The following is a 20,779-nucleotide window of genomic DNA, read 5'->3' on the forward strand; positions in this document are numbered from 1 at the left end:
TAAGTCGTTCTCTCTCTTGTTCAACTTGAGCTGGAAATGAAATCATGGTTCGTAAGGTTTTAGGCTCGTCAAGTGGGAGCTGATTGTCTGTTTATGTTTAGACAGGGATTGATGAAAAAGGGCGAAAGAAGAAAGAAAAAATAAAAAAAAAAATAAGTGAGTGAAGTAGATTTCCATGGAACGATTATGCCAGACATGGCCACTACGCAAGGCATTTCGTTTTCGTATGAGTTCGTCTGTGGTCATTAGAACGGAGGCTTTTTATCTCGAGAGTTTTCGGTGCAACCATTTCTGTGTTCCAGGACAGTGTAGATGAACCAACATCTCGCTCTTGTAAATATTAAATATTTATTAAAATGTCTGGTGTTCCTAACCTCTTCACATTTATAGTATTGCATTAATAACGCAACGTTGTATCTTTTTAACAGGTCCTGTTTCAAAATTGCATATTTGGATGTCGGCATTTGATCAGGTTCTGGAACATCGACTCCAAACGAACATCGGCAACTATTTGCGTATCTATGACATGGCATCACAGGTATTGATATTTCCTCACTAAAATTTGTGAAAATAAAATCAGAGCGTAGCTTTATCATCTTAAGGTTTCAGCTTAATGTTTTAATTTTTTTTTGCATTATTCATACATTCACGATGAATATAAGGTTTCGAATAGTTGTTTTTATATGGAAAAAAGGGCACATCGTTCTATAAATAGAGCATGCATACATTTTGCGGTTATTTCTATGCTCCACGTGACTCTTCATTGAAGACTTAGAAAATACTATTTGCTATTCAATGTATGACCGCAGCTCTCGAGTTTTTGTAAAACGGTAATTGTTATGTAGCAATATAGTAGCTAAATAAGAATGAAATTATCTTTGATTTTAAAACCCCTTCTTCTTTGCAGGCATCGTGATGGCTGACAGCGGTACCAAAGAAGTACAACACGTTTAACTATGTTAAAATCACACGCTTCCCCCTACACTATGGGTTATGACTTTTGCAAGCGATTGTCGCTCTCTCCCTAAAGCTTTAAAAACATCTCCAAGAAAAAAAAAACAGAACATGGATGGTAAGAAAAATTTAAAAAAATAAGAGAGGGGGGAGGGAAAAGAGAGATTTAAATTTCGACCATGTAAGCTCTGATGAAAAGTGTGGACGTTGCAGTAGTAATCTGAAGCTGGATGTTTCCACCGATAAATCTGACTCGGGCTATCGCAGCGACCTTGGTGACCTCTTTAACCCTGCCTCCCTCTTTTTCTGCTGCACAGTCCAGCAACAGTTCGACAGAGCCGATTGAGCTGCTGCTGCTGGAGCCACTGATAAGTCTATATTCAAATTTCTTGCGAAGGGCGGTGGGGTGCAAGAGTGCGGGTCACGGACGCGAGCTCTTTTCTTTTTTTTTTTAATTTTATCGTTTCTTTCGGCCTCCGCGATTGGTGGCATCCGTTCATTTCTGAAGACTTGCAACTTCTTCTTTAGCAGCCCAACCATCAAAAGTCATTCCCTTGGCTGCCATCTGCGACTCGACAACGATTTTCTTCCTAATCTGCTTGAACAAATACTGGAGGGAGCATCAGGCCAAACGCAATACGGTTTGTCCAGGAGGTAATGCTGCGCTATTTTTTGTTGTTGTTCAGTGTTTGAAGAAAGAAAGGAGAACTGTGTCCCATTTATGATCTTTTTTTATGATGTGCAAGCGAACTGTTTTTAACCCATTGGCTTGTGTGCGTTTCTCTATCGTCTGGCCCGACAGGGTGTCTCAGATCTGGTGCTTAGATTAGCAGCTACGTCCTTCTTAACAGATAGAAAAGTGATTTACTTTTATTTATTTTATTGCTGTATGTTTTTGAAATTCTTTTCTTCAACTAGTCATTTAAAGCGTATTGGTAGGATCCGCTCCATTCGTTTGAAATGGTGCTCTGTTTGCACGCAACGTGTTTTGAACGAATCATCTTACCGGAGTATCGGTTTCCATCTTACCGGGCAGCATTAGATTGGCTTTTTAACAAAGCACTTTGTGCGTTTTCTAATACTGTCAGGTAAAGATGTCCTCCGTGCTTGTTGAATCATCACGTTCTCCAGCTACAGAATCTTTTCTACATTTAAATCGTTTTTTTGTTTTCTTTGTACGAAATAATTCTGTCACTTGCCATCGAACACAATGTTCCAGCTGAAGATACATCCTTCATTTCCTAGAATTATTGTCTTTCTAAAATCTAATAAATGGAATACGACGAAAAGAGTGGCCCATCTCTTTCGAAACTTATCTGGAATAATCTTCGTGGTACACTATCTGCTCCTATTGTACAATAGAAATGTGAAGCAATAACAAGGACGCAGCGGCATTTAATTTTTGTACACGAAAATAAAATAAAGGAAAAGAAAACAAAACGATAAAGTTCGTGGAATCTTTCCGCTGGACTGCGAAACTGTATTTGATTTTTTATTAACACATCTGAAATAGCATTATATACCAGCAGCGCATGAGGTCGACTTTGAAAAAAAAGAAAGAAAAAAAACACTGTATAAAACGGAAAGACGGTAATACACGTTATATATTATGTATGATACATAACACAAATTTCGAAACCTATGTTAATCGATTCATTGATCCCAATTAAATTTTTCTTTTCCCCGGTACGAAAAACCAACATCACACGCTTGACGGGTGAACGCAAACACACACACACACACACACACACACACACACACACACACACACACACACACACACACACACACACACACCTGATTTACAGTGCAACAATGTAGGACAGCACTAAGTAAGTGGATGAATAAGCAGGTTTTCGCATTAAATCAGATGCTTCGAAATCGTATTAGACGATCGAAGCGTGTGATAAAACCACTAAAGTTTTATGAAACAACAAAGATAATGCGGGGTAAAATAAAATAGTGACCTGCAGCGCCACGGTTTACCAGATCAAATGCGATTAAGGATCAGTACGGAGAGGGTGGTAAAGGAAAAACGGAAATCACACAACCAAGAAAAACAGGGGAGGGAGGGATCAAGAAACTGCAAAAGACGAAGAAAACATCGTCGGATGAAATTGGAGTGTCAACAAAAAGCGCTGAATATAATAATTTGGCACTTGGCGATGCATCTTACTTCTCTCAAAATATAGTTTAAAAACAAAAATATGCTGGTAGGTAGTAGCAAAACTCTTCTCTCGCTAAGTAGGTTACCGGCACGATATCCTGGGTGACGCTAAATCATATTTAGCGATTTTTATAATTACCATTAGGTATATAAGATGTTGGTATTAAAAAAAAAAAAAAAAAAAAAAAAAAAGGAAGATTTTTTGATACCAATTCGCCAACAGGTGCTGCATTTTCTCATTCGAACTAAGATAAGAGCTGCAACAAGAGTAGCTTACACAGCGCTGACCAGATAACTCCCAAAACATTTTCTGGAAAACTTCTGCTAAATTTTTGCTAAAATAATAATAAGGATTAAAAAAAAAAACAAGGCACTCCTTCTCTTGAAGAAAAAAACAAAACAAAAAAACACAAGAAAAAGAAAAAATTAAATCCTTACAATTCTAGAGGACGTCTCATTCTATATACATAAAAGACAAGGTCGGTATTTGCTAATTTCTCTTTAGTTTCTTATTGGAACGCTTGATAATCAATGAATTCGAGTTGATAAGTGGGTCGTTTCGCTTCGCTTAGGCGGAGGAGGGGGTAGGCGTTTGCTACTGGTCGTCGAAATATTCGTTCCAGTCGACGCCGAGCTCATTCGCGCTGAATGCGTGTGACTCGCATGAACGGGCAAGTATGGATGCGTGTATTCCCGCAGTTCGACCGTGTTGCGATACTCGTCGCCAGGTGCGGCGGAGGTGGCCACCGTTGTTGACGAAGGCACGAAGACGTTCTCGTAAAATCCCATCGAGTTGTCAGAGGAAATGACATCAGAGCCGGACCCATAGTGCTCGGCCACCCACGCTCGAACGCTGTTTTCTTTATAGGCGGCTGGGACGGGCGCAATGGGCGGTGGTTGGTCTCTGAACCCGAGCACCGAATGTGGCGTCACCTCGGTGTCGTCTTTGCATTTCTGGGCTACCTGCCATTTTTTCTGCATCACCCGTTGCAGGTCCTTAAGGAACTCGCGCGGCGGAGTGACGGTGCACCCGGGCGCCGTCAATTTCTGTGGAATCGGCTGCTGTTTCAGCGAAGAACGTAAAGGGTCAACCCGTTTCGGAAGAATGGGCGGTCGGGGCGGTTTCGGAGGCGAGTTCATCAACGACGGCGACGGACTGCAGTCGACGTGTTCGTCGAACGTAATCCTTCTGTTCTTTTTGCTCGGGCTCTGCGTTGGCGGAGGTGGCGGAGGAGGTGGCATAGCCGACTTGTCAGAGTTGGCGTAGATCGCTTGACAGTTGACACTCTCCCGTTTCGAATTGAGGGGAATCAGAGGTTTCGGTGGTACGTTCGGGGCCAACGAGCTCGATTTCAAACACGGTTTCAAAGTTCCAGGCACGCTCGGTGGCGGAGGGGTAGGACTAGGTGGCTTGCATCTTAATATACGTGGCGACATGGACTGTTGGTAGGGAAGAAATGACGCGTTGGAAGCAAGTAATTCGGCCGGAGGAAGCGGGAACGAACCGCAATCCGTTTGATTGAAAGCTTCCGGCGGAGGAGGAGGCAGCAAATCTGCATCGCAGCTAATGCCATCGTCTGGAGAGCTGAACGTGGGTGGCGGCGGTAGCGGTAGCGAGTCGACGTCTTGCGAATCGTTCATCTCGTCCACGATGGATCGCGATGAATCGACAACGCAACTGACCGGAGCACTTTGAATGTTGGACGCAGCGTTGCTTTTGCGCCGGATCGTATTCACCTCCTCGTTAAGCGATTTTCGGCAGCTCTGCCTGAGGGTGTTGCGCGCCTCCATGGCGGAGGGGCCGTCCACAGTGTCCTCAAGTTCTTTGACCAGCAACCGCGTCGTCGACGTCAGAGGAAGTTTGGGTGTCATCGACGGCTTCCGCTTAATGGTGCCCATGGGAAAGTCCGAATCAAAGGCGTTTTCGAAGGTCGGCGTAGCAGTGCCGTTGCTGGAGCGTTCGGATAAACATCCGCTGGATGACGAGTTGGATGCCCGGCTCTTGAGACTGTCTTGCCGAGAGAGCGACCTCGACGTGTTGAATCCAACTATTCCACGTTCGAGCGTGTTGACCGGCGTTTCATTTTCGTCGGCCACGGACTCGCATGCGGCCGCTGTCGTAGTGGTGGCGCCACCGAGGCTAACGGAAGCCAAAGAGAAACTGCGCGCGTTGGCGAGCTGGTCCAAATCTTCCTGTGCCAACTCTTCGACCAATGCGCGGTAATTGTCCATTAATGCCCGGCCATGCTTGGCGATCCGGATGCCCATAATCCATCGGGCCAAAGTCCGCTCGTCTTCCGCGCACAAATACTTGATGAACTTTGATGATCTCGACTGCAGTTTCGGATGTTTGATGGCGAAACCGAAATCGGTGGGCGCCTTGAACTTCTTGCGCCACGAGACACCTGTGTAAACTTGATTGACGTCGAAAGTGGCCAAGCAGACCAAGTCCTTAGACGATTTCGACGACGACTTGCCCTTGGGAGAGTAGTAAATGCCCGAGGCGCGTAGTACAAAGTAAAATCGCTTCCAGGCTTTTTTGCCTTCCGCTTTGAGATAAAGTGGACCTTCAATCTCAGGGACCCCGACGCCATTGCCACCCGTACCCGAAAAGAATTCTTCAATCAATGCCGATCGGCCGTCATCGTCGAGATGGCGGTCCTTTTCCGACGAAGAGTTGAAGGACAGCAGATAATCTTCTGGCCGAGAGAAAATGCTGTACTTGTCCGGTCGCTCGACAAAGAGGAGGGTGTTGCGCGAATCGCGAGTCCACAGCATCAGCTGATCAACCAGCATTTCATTGTCTTCGTAGACGCGCTCCATGTATAATTCGGTTAGGTGTTCGACCAGGACCCACTTGGGCTCCATGCGGACGTGATTCTTGTCTGAAAGCATCCGCGTTACGTGACCCACAGTCATTTTCTCGTCGACGAGTAGGGATTTGGTGCTACCGTCGGTAGTGAAGGCTTTGATGTAAAGTTTCTTGACATTGGCCTCTCGCATCTTCTCTAATGCTAAACGAATCTTTTCAGCTTTGAGACGAGCCGCTTCATCGGCCGCCACGATCGTCGATGAACCCGTAGACGAAGCGTTCGACGTTGAACTTTTGGTAGAGGCGTCCGTTCTGGCTGCGCTAGCTCCCGATGAAGCTGAGCTTTCACTCGAGAGCATAGATATATTGTCCGAAAAAGCTGAATCATTATCCGGGCTCTCTGTTCTCATTCCTGCGCATTGCGGGGCGAAAAGGGAAGGGGGGGGGGAGGGGGGGAATGCAAATATTTGGCGCATTAGTTTTTTTTAAGAACTGGACGTGACGTTGTAAAAAACGAAAATGTATTGACTCACCTGAGTCAGTTCTACTGGTAGAGTCTGTCGTATCTGGGGTTAAATCGATTCTCATTTTAATATTTGCTTGGCATCCTCCGGAGTTCGATCGTGTGTGGGTCGTTTTCGTCAATTGTTCGTTTTGATCGTTGTTACTGTTCGTGATCTTCTTTAAAGTATCCGCTGGTACTACAGAATATGTGAGTAAAAAAAAAAAAAAAAAAAAAAAAAAAAAAAAAAAAAAAAAAAGAATTTGAAAAAAGTTAACGAGAAAAAAAAAAGGGGGGGGGGGGGAACGTGTGTGACTTGCATACCTGATGATCTGATGCTGGTGGAACGCGGACCATCGTCATCTTTAAGCTCTTGATCAAACTGAGATCCGAGAGCGCAGAGTTCCTTCAAAATAGCATCGAGTTCTACATCTTGCGATTCTGCATTAACATACGCACGAAAAATGAAAATGAATAAGATGGACATCATGAGAATACGCCATTGAAAATGAGACGCTTTGAGTCCAGACTGCGCGAGGATGAGAATGGAGAAAAACAAAAATGGTTGGAAAACAAAGAGAGGTCAAGACAAAAGGTTTGGATTTCGCCAATGGTCGTAACCGGATAGATGTAAAAAGAAACAGCAGCGGCAATGTTTTTTTTTAAGAACTAAACGCTTAGTTTTTCAAACATGTGTTGAATCCCACGAAAACAAACAAAAACCCATTGAGATTTTATGTTGTGAAATGTATTTATAAATATAAAAAAGAATTTTACCTTCGAGATTCGCCATGGAGAAACGATAACTGTCGATTCGCGGTTCGTGCAGCAGTTGTAGCTTATCGACATCCGGAACCGAGAGTGGGCGAGGTCCCGATGTTAGTCCCGACGCCGTCACGCTACTTCCGTTTTCCAAGCCCTGTAATCACAAGAGGACAATACCGACAATGTAGTAAAGTATACAAGTGAATGTCTCTAAAAAGCGCTATTGTTCAACTTGGGCCGAATGCGATCGTCCGGTTAGAAACCATTCCGAATGGGCCACTACTACGAACATTTAATTTAAAAGTCCCAACCATATTCCCAGGAAGCATAAAGAATAAACTAACTTTTTCCCCGGATAGAAAGCGAACTATTCGATAGTCTTCTCGTGTCGTGAAAAAGCACAACAGAGCAAAATGAACGACGAATTTTCTTTCGTGGGGGGCCAAACTAACGACACAAGAGACTTGAAATACAGCAATCGCGACACTCGAAGGAAGTCAGAAATGATGCGGGAGGGCAGTATAGCAATTAAAGGCGTTATGAAGCGCTGTACAGATTTGATCCTACGCGCACGAAGTCACAGTCACGGGGGACAAATCGGGATCACTTTCTCGCAGATTGTGCGAAACGGCTGTTGCTATGGGACCCGGACCAAGAGCCAAGTAATTCGCAACGTTTCGCGCGTGGTTCGCATTTTAAGATTTGAAACAAAACAAAAAATGGAGATAAATGAATAAATAAGGATAGGATAAAAAGAAAGTTGCTGGTCTTTTAAGATTCCATTTTTCCTTTGCTGATTAAACGGGGGTGGGGTGGGGGGGGTGCAAGTTATCAAGAGGGAAAGTGGCCAAGTTTTGAGATAGCACTACGCGCTCCAAACTTCTCGTAGTTTCAGCAAAAACTTAAGGTGCTGTGGCAGCAGTAAGAAGAGAAAAATAATAAAGAAGCATAGGGGACAAAAGTTTATCTTGTTTTGTTTCGTTATTTTTTCTTTAAAAGAAAAAAATAATAATAAAAAATACCCGACCATCACGTCGGCGTTGCCGGTTTTGAAACAAAAACAGGCCGGAGCTGTGTGTGATCCACGAACGGGAGACGAATTCGGCAATTCGAGGCCAAGGAAGAGCTTTGACGTGATCCTATCAATTACACTCGAGAGCCAGGCCGGCCAGACGCCATGATAACCCACCCAAACGTGGGCGAGACAACGACGGGCCATAGTTGGCCTTCGTTTTCAAGAAAACAAACACGCACACACGAACACACACACACACACATACATATTTGAAACAAACTTCGCATGGCCTAATGTCGAAACATACACTTTCCAAAGAAAACATTAAAAAAGAGTCGGAAAAAGAGAAGACTTTCATCGCTAGAGGAAAGCGACGCTTTTAAAATATGTTTGCGAATAAATTAGCCACAGACACACACACACACACACACAAAAAAAAAAAAAAAAACGGACGCTGACGGAATCGCTGCACGTATCCATTCCGTCACATCCGGTGGGTTCAAACTTCAGTTCCTTTCATGAATTCAATTATGGGTCTCGTGCGAGAAAGGAAGAAAAAAAAAAAAAAGAGGAGGCTATTCAGACTGACCCCTATTTGAGGCGTGAATTACTAACAGTATATCTCACTTCATTTCTTTTCTCTATTAGGCTTCATCAATGCCCTTTCTCGCATTTCCCTTTTTCAGCTGCTCTATGGTGCGAGGCATAAAGAAACGTTTAGAATCAACAACGAGGGCAGGCGATTCGCGGTGGAAGGCAAGGCCGTTCTTTTTGATTCTGTCCAAACTCTAAACATACGAGAACTCAGTTTACACCCCGGACGTATGTGATTTTCTTTTTTTTTTTCTTTCAAAGGTCGTCGACGTACTTGACCTGCCTGCGTCCTAGCCTTATCGGCTTCCACCAACCTTCGGATTCTATTTTTTTTCTTTTTTTTTTTTTTACAAACAAAATAAACTGAGAAGAACTTCAGGTTTTTATTGCAAAGTTCGGCTGTAATCCGTCAGGCTCAGGGCTGTGAAAGGGTCATGGAGAAGTTTAGGAAACCTTATTTTTTTTTTTTTTTTCGAGTAGCATGGACACATAAAACGGATGGAATTTGTAATAGAAGGATAAATAGTTATAACAAATGCGGATGCGAGGGATGTGTGTTTATCCTTCTTTTTTTTTTTTCAATCTTCGATGCGTGAACCGGAACAGTCTGATGACAGATGCTAACACAACTGTTGCATTCTACGATTGGCTAATGACGGCTATTCTAAAAGAGGAAACCGCATGATGACATCCGACTTGAAACTTGATCTATTAGTTCTTTTGTCCGGAGCAAAAGAAAAAAGAAAAAGAAAAAAAAAAAAAAAAAAAAAAACTCCCAAATTTTTGCCCAGCCAAAAATAATTTCTAACAACTCGTCCTGTGTTACATTGATGGGCAGCATATTGCCAGATCCTCAACGAGCTGTACATAGAAATAAAAATAAATAAATACGAGCGACTAGTAATATAGTAGAGAGGGACCCTTGCAGCCGGCTGCTGCTTGATGTTACAACAATGACACAAAAGAAATGCTCCGCACAATAGACACAAAGAAAGAAAAGAAGTTCTCATAGACTATGGCGAAAATGGTAGAATAAATACCAAGAGGTAGTGGATGAACACGAATAAAAAAAAAAAAAAAGAAAGAAAGAAAGGGACGAGACTTACATTGAAACCCTCAATGCCCTCGTCATCCGAGACGGCTTCATCAGATTCGGCTTCGTCGTTGTCAGCCATTATGACGCTCATATTCCATTGCGGCTGCTGCATAGCAGCGTCCATTTTGAAAACCATTGTAATTGATTTGAAAAAAAAAAAAAAAAAACTTGATCGCCACTTAAAAATGGTATTCAAGTTTTCATTCCGTCAAAATGGCAGGACCCGTTAAAAAGAACACACAAAAAAAATTGGGCAGATTGAAATCCAAATGGCTTCAAAATGGATTCATGATTCACTTCCCAAAGAATGCACTGTTTCTTTTTTTTTTTAAACACGTTGTTAATGGTATCCTCCGTGATTGGCAAACTCTTTTTTTTTTTCCCCGATTAATCACGACACGCACAAGAATAGTCCCATTTGAGTGGACCGGAATCAGTTCTCTTCGAAATGCGATAACACGAATTGTAACGGTTGACTAAGTGTGCACAAGGTCCCATACCATTTGTCGTATCGCAACTTTAAAGTCCACACATTGTCTTGTAAGCCTTTCCAAAAAGGATTGTGTTCGTTTCTTTCACACGCACGCAGAAGCGAAAACAAACCGTATGGCGTATTACGTTTCGTTGGAATATACTTCGGAATCGAGTTATTTGATTTTTTTTTTCCTTATGGTTTTTGTTTCAATTGCGCTACGGAGAGTGTACCCCACAATGCTAGTCCATTCGAACGGGATCTGGGTGGTATCCGTTGGTTACTCGCTCATCCATCAAATAGATTTTTCTTTCTTTCTTCCTTATTCTTCGGTCTGATGATGTCGTGGCAACTTCAGATGCAGAGGCTTTTCAATCAACGGCGCACGTCGCTAACATTCTCCGGAATGAACGGCTGCACGCACGAAAGGAGAAGAAAAAGGAAACAAGATGGTGGTCTTTCAATACTCAAAAATAAACCAAAGAGGGTGTGTGTGCGAGAGAGAGAGAGAGAGAGAGAGAGAGAAAAGAGATGTGTGTGTATAACTCGGAACAGCCCACTGTGTGTTGGCGTGTGTGCTTTAAATACTTCTTTTGCTTGTTTCGTTCGTGTTCCTTAGACCGGAAAGACTTGTCGGAAGATTGCCAACTCGATATCACTCTCTACAAATAGTCCGATTCACATGGCACTGTTATTTTCCCCCCGCAACAACAACCGGAGAAGAAAAACAACAGCAACAGCAAAACAATTGGGGAAGTGTGAAAAAAAGAACTTGCAGAGAGCGGAAGGTGAATCACACACGTTGCGTAAGATCGTGACGCACACGTTTGCCACAACAGCACAGGAAAAAAAAAAAAAATGAAACAAAACAACTGGGCGGTCTGTTGTAATCAAATGCGGGACCGAAACTGGTTCCATCCGTTCCAGTGGGCGTCTGAGAAGCAACTGGCAACGCTGACTCTTCAACACACACGCTTTACTGTGTCCTATAAGCCCCCACACACTCCTTCTCTTTCTCCATGTCGAAAAAAACGTGAAATACTAAACACAAGGCTTCCTTCTGACCCTCTCTGTACCCTCTGCTTCGGCTTTTTTTTTTTTTCTTCTTGTTCTCTCGTATGGATTTAACTTGCACCAAGCGACTCGGCCTTTACACCCCCCACCAACGGCTCTATTGTGCCGCTGCAAACAACTTGAAAAACGGGGAAAAAAAAAAACCTGGAACACTTGAACTCTTGGGCGAAAAGAAAGAAGGACAGCCCCCCAAATTCGGGTTTTTTTTTTTACCCCCGTTGCATGTCTAAAGATACACAACTTATTTTTACGAATTATCTCAAAAACTGTGGTTTGCGTGGTGTCATGAAATTTTCCAGGTTATCCCAACTTTGTCAGTTTTTTTTTTTAAAGCAGGGAGATTGAAAAAGAAAGAAAAAAAAACGAAATAGTTGATGTACAGCAGGAGGGTGAAAGAAAAATACAAAAATAAATAAATAAGAAAATAAAATGGGGAATGAAACATTTAACACTCACGCCCTCTCCGCCCCAGAAAATATCGCCGGGCGTATACCACCATCGGGTTGCCCCTGTACCCAAAACTTCTAACGGCTGCAGTAACGTCAGAGTGTTAATGGGAAACACATGGGCATGTTCCTTTAGCTCTCACTCTCGACATATTTTTCCAGCTCTGTTGTGTCTGTCTACGTAAAAAGCTGAATAGATGCAAAGAGAGGGGGGGGGGAGAACAATCACACGCCAACGACACACTAAAAAGACAGGGGATTTTCTTGAACTCAATAAAAAAAACAAAAAACAAAGGGCGTTTATACTCCCCATTTCGACGCTGCATGAGTTTCATTACAACTCGTCTTGTTCTTTCAGACGGTTGTCAAAGGGTAAAAAATAATAAAATTAAAAGTGACATTCGTTTTTAATACGAACGGGGGGTCAAAAGCTGGTCATGCGTCGTGAAACCAAAAATGCCGCCAGAGAAAATCCAATTAGGCAACGTTCCAACTTCAAATAAGATACGAGACCGAGGGAGCAGACCAAGTTCGTTGCTCCTCAGGGTTCCTCTCTCTACACGCACCGAATTGTCCCCTATGTATGTATGTATGTGTGTGTGTGTGTGTGTGTGTGTGTGGAGGCCCTGTTAATCAGTCTGTTTTTGGGCCGTGTCAAGACTTTAAGGGAGGAGACAGTCGACTTGCTTATCTACCACTATATTCTTTTAACTAGTACCGGTTTCAATTGAGTTGTCCATCAGACGACACACACACACACACACACGTACACCTATATACGTCAAATAGGAGCCTCGCTTTAAGCGGCTAACCGAAACGTATAACAAGTTCGGGGTAAGGGGGAGAAAGGAAATTTCCGGCGTCGCAAAGGCGCTGGAATTTTATGTGATTTTTGTGTTTTGTTTGATGGATGAAGTTTTGAAAGGGAGGGAGGAGAAAAAAAAAAAAAATATATATGTATGGGACAGGTTTATTATATACGGTTAGAAGGAATGCAACAATCATCGGACAAGAGAAGCCGGCTATTAAACTAACGTCTTTCGTATAGTCAATTCTGTCTCTTTTCGTTTCATTCTCCGGATTTTGATTTTGTTTTTAAGTCGGTGAGTTGTATGCAGTGGCACGGACGCTCTTTTTTTTTTTTTTTTTTTTTTTACCTGGCTACCGCGCGTCCGGTGTGCTGCTACCACCACACCGAGATATATTTATATATACATACACGGACATAAAGAGCGAGCGAAAGGAACGAAAGAGAAGTTGAGTGTATCTGGATATATAAATCCTACTGGCAAGCGACTTCCACTTGGAATGAAATAAAGACTTTTTTTTTCCAGTGATGATTATGCAGCCTCACGAAGGGGTTTGGCATAACAGGAAAACACCCAACAACCATCGACGACAGAGACACATTCCAGTCTTTACCTTTTTTCTTTTTTTTTTTCAAAGGCAGACACACACACACACACACACACAATAATAATACAGCGACCAAGGTATGTTTAGCCACCAATGCCACATGGCCCCCACCATCGTGAGACGATCATCGCCGTGCCCGGAGAATCCCTTTGGCTCTTTTTCAATGCTGGCCAACTGCATGGCTGGCCTTTTTTTTTTTTTTTTTATCTGATTCTTGTGCCTACTATCCTTAGTATATCTCCGCCTCATATTTTTTTATTTTTTTTTAAAGAAAGGAAAACAATAAAAGACATTCAAATAAACACAACAACAAGAGAAAAGAGAGAAAAAAAAAATCGAGAACCTATATATCGGACGCGTAGCGACGACAGGAGCGACTTGCCCGAAGTTATAGACGTAGAGAGGGGGGGGGGGGGACAAAGAGAGAGAGTGGGATAACAAACGACGCAACTTTGTTCCGATTCTTTTTTTTTTTTTTCTTCTTCCAAAAGGCCAATTCCGCTTGCCGCTTTATCTTTTAAGTCCATCTATTGGATGGTGACGGTCGCGTGTGCGCGTCTTCGTGAGCTTTTCGTCCTGTCTGAGATAGCACACGCACACGACGCTCGAGGGGTTGTTGCGTTCAATTAAAAAGGAGGAGAAGAAGAAGAAAAAAAAAAAAAACTTCGTTCGCTGCTGCTATTTCACATTCGGTTGTTGGAGACGAGCAACAAAAATTAAAAAAAAAAAAAAAAAAAAAAAGCCACACAACGAGAAACTAAATTTAACGAGAGTCCTTGGTATGAACAATTAGTCCCTCGGTGTGACATTTTGTTTCTTCCTTTAACAAAAAAAAAAAATAAAATAAAATAAAAGCCAGACATTGGTTGCGCTAATCGTGGCATCGACATTTGAAACCTCCTCCGGGCTATACTAGCGGCTTTGAGCCGGAAGGCAGTCAATTGGTTTTCACGAGTTCATCTGCTTCGCACGTTGTATATACCTGCGCGCGCTTCGACGACAAACTGTTAAGACGTCGGTGTAAAATGTTCTTACAAGTTCACGCAGTTTGTCGCAGATTTTCGTTGATCGTGTTAGTAAGTCTGAAAGAAAAAAACGTTGGGGGCTGACGTCAAAACCTTTGGAAATTGGATTCGTCAAGTCTCGACTGCTCTTTTTTTTTTTTTTTTTCCCCTCTCCCCCCTTTTCTCGAACAGAAATGTTCCGTTTTAATTCGAACTTCCCCAACTCGAAAAAGAAAAAAAGGCTCCCAAGTGTCTGTGGCATCTGTTTAGGGTGCTCGAAAAAGTAGTTGCTTCCTTCTTTTCATGTCTGGCCCAACCCACGTCCGCCAAACGGAAGGAAAGGAGAGTCAACTTCCGCTTCTGTGCCTACACACACATACAGGCACATACATCTCATCTTCCCCCCTCCTAACACAAACTCACACCCTTGCGTCTTCCAAGGAGGAAGGCAAAAATATAAGAAGAATAAAGAAAAAGGGAAAGATGAAGGAGTGCCAGTGTTCGTTCATTGTGGCTGGACAAAAAGTCCAGGAAATAAGCGAGAGAGTCAACTGAATTGGCTTCCGCCATCCTCGAGTCCTCTAACTCTAATGAGTTCTACATCCACGCGCCAGCACACGCAGATGATTTCATTAACGAGGTAAACAGATGAGAAGTCCGGCAAACAATCAGCCCGTCATAACTCTTTTTCAAAAACCAACAATGGACCACGAGACCATTGAAACGATTCAGAGAAATGGAACGGAAGTGTCATTTGATGACCGCGGTCTCCATAATGTCCGACATTTCTTTATTTCTTTTTTTTTTTTTTTTTCAAACCAAAATAATAAAAAATAAAATAAAATAAAATGTTTTGACGACCTCATTTTTTTTTTTTTTTTGTTCAATCCGGGAAAACAAACCAACAACAACCCAAGCATTCTAAAGATGTTACAACGCAATGATGGAACGCGCTTTGTCCCAATGTCACATGACCCTGCTACGTTCCATAGGGGCAAAAGAAGACAAGAGTGATTGTGCCATCGGGGTAGTAAGAAAAAAGAAAAAAAAAAAAAAAAAAGCTATTCAAATTGTGCAGGTGGGAAAGACAACTCACGCCATAGGTGGATGACACTAAAATAATAATAAGATATAGGTACACACGGGAAATTGCTGTATCATTCCTCCACCTCAATTTGTCTACTTTCAAGAAAACCAATCTTTACAATTGACTCCAGCTGAGAACACATAACTCTCTTAAAGTGGCCGGAACGCCTCCCTCTCACCCCCTTCCACCCCACCCCCCTCCAATCCTAACGTGAAAAGAATTTTCGTATATCCATCCTCGCGTAATGTCTAATAATTCTCTATTTGCCAATCGCCATTCTCTCCCCCCTCTTACAAACAAGAACAGGCCATGCAAAAAAAAAAAAAACAAAACAAAACAATTCACGACGCAATATGGCGACCGGGTGTAGTGTAACGGAGAGAAGAGAAAACCAAAAAAAAAAAAATGAGGGGGGAGGGTGGGGGAGGAGGTCGTTTAAATATAGCACGCGCCCCGTGTACATCTGCGAGACACACACGGAGCGAGAGCTAAGGGAAACACTTCCGTGGAGCGCGTTATCCCTCCGTTTGGTTCTTTAAATTTCTTTCGACGTACGCCCGTTCTTTGTCTTGTGTGTGTGTGTGTGTGTGTTACGGGCCCAGACCCCCATCGAACCGTGCGATTGGCTTATGTTCCACTTCAAAGCTAACGTTCGTATTCTTACGCCCTCAAAGTTCATCCAACAGGATCAGTTACCAACTAATCTGTTTAATCAGCCATTTATTTTCTCTTTTAGACAAGAAAAAAAAAAGAAAAAAGAAAAAAAGGTGAACATGAAAAACGATGAAGAAAGAAGAAGAAGTAGCTGGGGTCAAATGGCTGTCTAGTAAAAAAAAAAAAAAAAAAAAAAAAGAAAACAAAAAAGGGAGAAACATCCCTCGTCCCGTCCGTCGTGCAACACAGCTGGATGCTGGCCATCATTTCCAAATGCATCGATCAAGTTCCACTCGCTAGATGACTTCAATCAACAACAAGGAAACGGGAAAACCCGTTGTGACTCTACCCCGTTTTCTCTCTTTCTAAACAACAACAAAGAGAAAATAACGTGACGGATCGTTGGTGTCAGACTTAACGACCCACAAAAACTTGAATAGTTTTTCTTGTCACGTTGTCTAAGAAAAGGGAATTAAAAAATAAAAAAGATAAGAGGTTAAGCATGACGAAGCCATCGATAGTAGTAGTAGTAGTAGCCGTCAGTAACACAATTATGCTACCTGGGGGACAGGCACTTTGACGTCATCGTTGAACGCAGAAGTGCGCCCCGACGATGTTCACTATCAAGTGGCCACGCTCGAACGCGCGCTTTAAACATTTTTTTTTCAAACGTCCGTCTTCATTTTTTTTTTTTTTTTTTTTTTACCCAACAACAACAAGGCGACATTCTTTCAACAGTACGCTAGTGTACGTACCAGCTGTTGCTTTTTTTTTTTTTTTTCTTGTCTTAAATCAATAGGTTCCGGGTGTTTTAAAGCGCCAATTGGCTTGTACGTGTGTTAAAAGCAATTTTTATTTTTCTTCTACCCCCCCCCCCTCCCCTTTCTCGGTCAATCAACGATGAACTTAAAAAAAAAAACAAAAAAAAAAAACAGGTAGTCGCAAGTAGGCCTACAGCAGATGGTCAACTGGTAAAAATGGAAAACAAGACGTACTGCCCCCCCCCCCTGCCACAAATATAGATAAGATGGAGGGGTTTTCACCAAAGAGATGGGGGGGGGGGGAGAGAGAATAAATAAATAAATGAGAACAGGGACAGGTGTTGGTTTAGATATCTTGAAGAGGAGGAGGAAGCACGTGTTTACCATATGAAAATATCGAATAACTTTCGTTTTGTGATCGACAACAGGAATAACACGCCATCTCACCACAAATATATATAAATAAAGTATACAATAAGAATAATAATAAAAAAAAAAAAAAAAGAGAGGCCAGTCAAGTGTGCGTATGTCTGATGGTGGCGAGCTCCGAAAAAAACGTTGGCGCCGTATTAGCATCGGACTTGTCGGAATATTTAAAAAGCCTCGGTTTGTTTTCATCTGAATTTGTGATGAACGCAAAAGGCAACTTCTTTTCAAACCTTCTCCCCCCTTCCCATCGGAAATGAAACCGTCTGCATTGATGAACGTCGTCTACAAATTGCCTGGTGTTGGGGTGTTCGTGACTGCTCCTGGCGACGTTCAATAATTCATGGCCCCCCCCCCCCTCTTTCTTCCCAACATTTTCGAAACGAAATCGACACATTCGATGGTGCCACAGTAGGGAACCATCGGTCACGACTCTAGTTTACGATAGCCACCGGGAGGGGGTCACGCAAGCCACGTATTATACTAAGAGAGCATCTTCTTCTTCTTTTTTAAACAAAAAATAAAAGAAATGGATGCTCTCTTCAATCAAAGTGTGGCATCTTTGTTCTTTTCACGTCGCGTCTTTTTTTTTTTCTTTCAACTGGAGTTTTCATAACAAACGAGCAAAAAAAAAAAAAAAAAAAAAAAAAAAAAAGGACGGCAGGTGTTAAAAACCTTTTTTTTTTTTTTTTTTTTCTTTGACTTTCTCTTGAAATCGATCAACATCTGAAAGAGGAAAGTCACTGAGCCGGACTCGCAAAGAGCCAAGAAGAGATTGACAGATGTGACGAGGCTTGGGTCTATATAATCCTCTGACATCTGCCGCCTACACATGATTTTCTTTCGTCCCCTCCCTCATCTCTTTTTCTTTTGGGGGGGGGTTAACAGAGGGGAAAACTTTCAACGGAGACATCGTCGCGCAGTGACGAAAAGCACGGGGCATTCGTAACGTGTCTGTCACAGTCTAAACTCAGCTAAGTGATTATTCAAAATAAATGAATAAAAAGAGTGATGATATTTTTTGTTGTTGAGAGGGGTTTTTTTCCCCCAAAAGTCCATCATCCATTGAAGAGTATTTTTACGTACAGCCATTTGAGTCGCAATGAAGAAAAAAAAAAAAAATAATAATAATAAAAGGAAAACACGCCGCGGTTAAACACGAACTCGGCCAGGAAATGGCGTTGCGTAAAAAAAAAAAAAAAAAGGGACAAACGAAAAGAAAAAAAAAATATATATGTATTTTTTTTACAGCGCAATTGGCCAGCACCCTATTTCAATATTTTCTTTATAGCAGCCGCGTAATGGATACCGCGTTTTTCTTTTGCCTTTTAGGAAATGTCGATCATTTCGACGTTATTCTAGAACGGAAATGAATTTTCTTTGAATCGTTTTTTTTGTTGTTGTTGTTGTAATACGGACGTTTTCACCTGATCGCTTGAAAAACTTTCGAAAAATTAAAAAAACACAACCTACCCCTCCCTCCACCGATGAAGAATATTTACGATTTCAAGCTCCCGCCCTTCAATTCAAAAAAAGCGTTGCGGCGGGACTTGACGAAAGGCATCGAAAGGTTATAAGAGGGCGGTAGCCGAATGCAGAAACTCCCAGAAAAAAAAAAAACGACCATCGATAGAAAGAAATGAACGTTTTTTTTTTTTTTTTTTTCCCAAAAAATTAAAACAGTAGAGAAATATTTCCTTATATCGCTGAGCCAACGCCTTATTCAAAATGCTAAAAGAAAAGAAAAAACGTGAAGGGGTTGTTTCTTTTGGACGATTCGGCCCAAGTGGAACATACACAAGAAAAGGAGGTAATAAAAGCCGAACCACTGGACACCCGTGATGTAGTTTCGTTTAGACAAAAGCGAACATAACTAATAACTGGGAGAGAAAACGACGACTAACGAACGAAACGAGAAAAATTCAAATAAACAAACAAAAGAGAACAGAGAAAAAAAGAATGAGAGGTAAGATTGAAGACAAGCTCCATTATGAGAGGTAGAAGTTCAAAAATGGATCTCTATCTTCATCATTTCCCTCTTCATTCTTGATGGGACTCTTCTTCAGACCCCGACAGGTCCCTATCAAACAAAAAGCCAAAAAAATGCGGGACTTTTTACAACCCCCCAAGACCTAGTTGGCCTTCTCTCTCGAATTTTTATTTTATATATATATATATATATATATATATATATATATATATATATATACACATTTTCCCCGTGATTTTATAACAAGGTCGATTATGTATTCAAGAAAAAAAACAAAAATTTCTATCTAGGTTTTTCATCTTCTTGTCATGTGTCACTTCTACTCAACTGATGAAGACAACCAACTTTTGTTTGTTTTTCTTTCTTTTGTGTTTCATCCGTCTTCTTATTTAAAAAGTAAAAGATACCCTATCGAAATGATCAAAATAGCCATTATTCAAAACGGGGCGAGCGGTGGTGCCACCTAGTGGGTGAGACGGGAAACTGACGATCAAATCGGGCAGCACAGCCTGCCCCTATCGGCGGCCCGAAAAACCACGCATCTGCCCACCACTGGACCATTTGTGAAGTTTTTTGAAATTTGAAACGAAACGAAAAAAAATTAAACTAAATATTCAAATGAGGTTGCCGACGTCATCGGGTGGTATCAAATTATATTATCAGGGCGAACCAGACAACGAACCAGAGTTTCGAAATTTCTTTTTGTTCCCAATAGGAGGGGAGTAAAAAAAAAAACAACCGTCCACAATCTATTTGTTACCACGACAACAGAAAGGGACGTAACGAGAGCAAACGATTCACGAGGTGTTTGAACAGCCGGGATAAAAAAAAAAATGACGGCTGCGTTCTTGATAACCGCAATGATCTCATCGGCGGGCCGTACGTGTCTGTTAATACACGCGATAACGGAACCGGACTTTGAATATGGCACGGGGGGGGGGGATGCTCCTCGGCTGAATGTTTAAAAAAAACAAAACATATTTCCCTAACTTCCATCAGTCACTCAATTTCATCCGCGGCAATCAGTCACGGCGACAGCAATGAGTGAAAATGGGGAGTTTTCGACGACTCCGCCCTCGTTTTTGTTTTCGTTTTTCTTTTTTCCCGAAACCAAAACACATTTGAGCAACCCAGCCCTTCATTTGAAATTCCTCCTTTTGGCCCCAGAAATAAATAAATAAAAAAATCCCCCGTTCCAATCGCTTGGATATAATCGATTTCAAGAGGAGTGTTGGATCATCCAACGCATTCAAAACCCTGTCCCCTCCGCCATCCCACTTCTCCCTCCGTCCGATGTATTATAAGAGAAAGGTCGACAACGAACTTTCAATTCCACAGGCATGGCACACACCATTGTCTGAGTGAAAGGACATTAGTAAAAGCAGCACGTACTTTTCTTTTCTTTTTCGTACCTGCTTTGTCATTTTGGTACCAGGTCGACCGTCAAGGTAACGTGGACATTTTTTTTTTCTTGTTTTGTTTAAAAAAAAAAAAAAAAAAGGTAAATAAATAAACATACAAAACAAAAAAAGAAGAGAGGGGAA

General features: G+C 42.0%; 2 protein-coding genes across 3 annotated transcripts in view; one reads left to right on the top strand and one right to left on the bottom strand.

The window, feature by feature from the left end:
- Positions 1-20,779, top strand: part of LOC130702829 (proteoglycan 4-like) — a 92,718-nt gene that overhangs the window by 48,091 nt on the left and 23,848 nt on the right. The window lies entirely within an intron of this gene.
- Positions 2,403-20,779, bottom strand: part of LOC130702632 (abnormal cell migration protein 10-like) — a 30,409-nt gene continuing 12,032 nt past the window's right edge. The window contains exons 1-5 of one of the 2 annotated variants that reach the window (XM_059497115.1): positions 9,916-10,074; positions 7,213-7,354; positions 6,760-6,876; positions 6,467-6,634; positions 2,403-6,345 (exon numbers count right to left, since the gene is read on the bottom strand). In XM_059497115.1, coding sequence (XP_059353098.1) covers positions 3,650-6,345; positions 6,467-6,634; positions 6,760-6,876; positions 7,213-7,354; positions 9,916-10,041 — 3,249 coding nt within the window. In that variant the 5' untranslated portion in view covers positions 10,042-10,074 and the 3' untranslated portion in view covers positions 2,403-3,649. Of the gene's footprint in view, positions 6,346-6,466; positions 6,635-6,759; positions 6,877-7,212; positions 7,355-9,915; positions 10,075-20,779 lie in introns of those variants that run through there. The other variant, XM_057524298.2, reaches the window with a different exon arrangement.

This window comes from Daphnia carinata, chromosome 10, assembly GCF_022539665.2.
Source record: "Daphnia carinata strain CSIRO-1 chromosome 10, CSIRO_AGI_Dcar_HiC_V3, whole genome shotgun sequence".
Lineage (NCBI taxonomy): Eukaryota > Metazoa > Arthropoda > Branchiopoda > Diplostraca > Daphniidae > Daphnia > Daphnia carinata.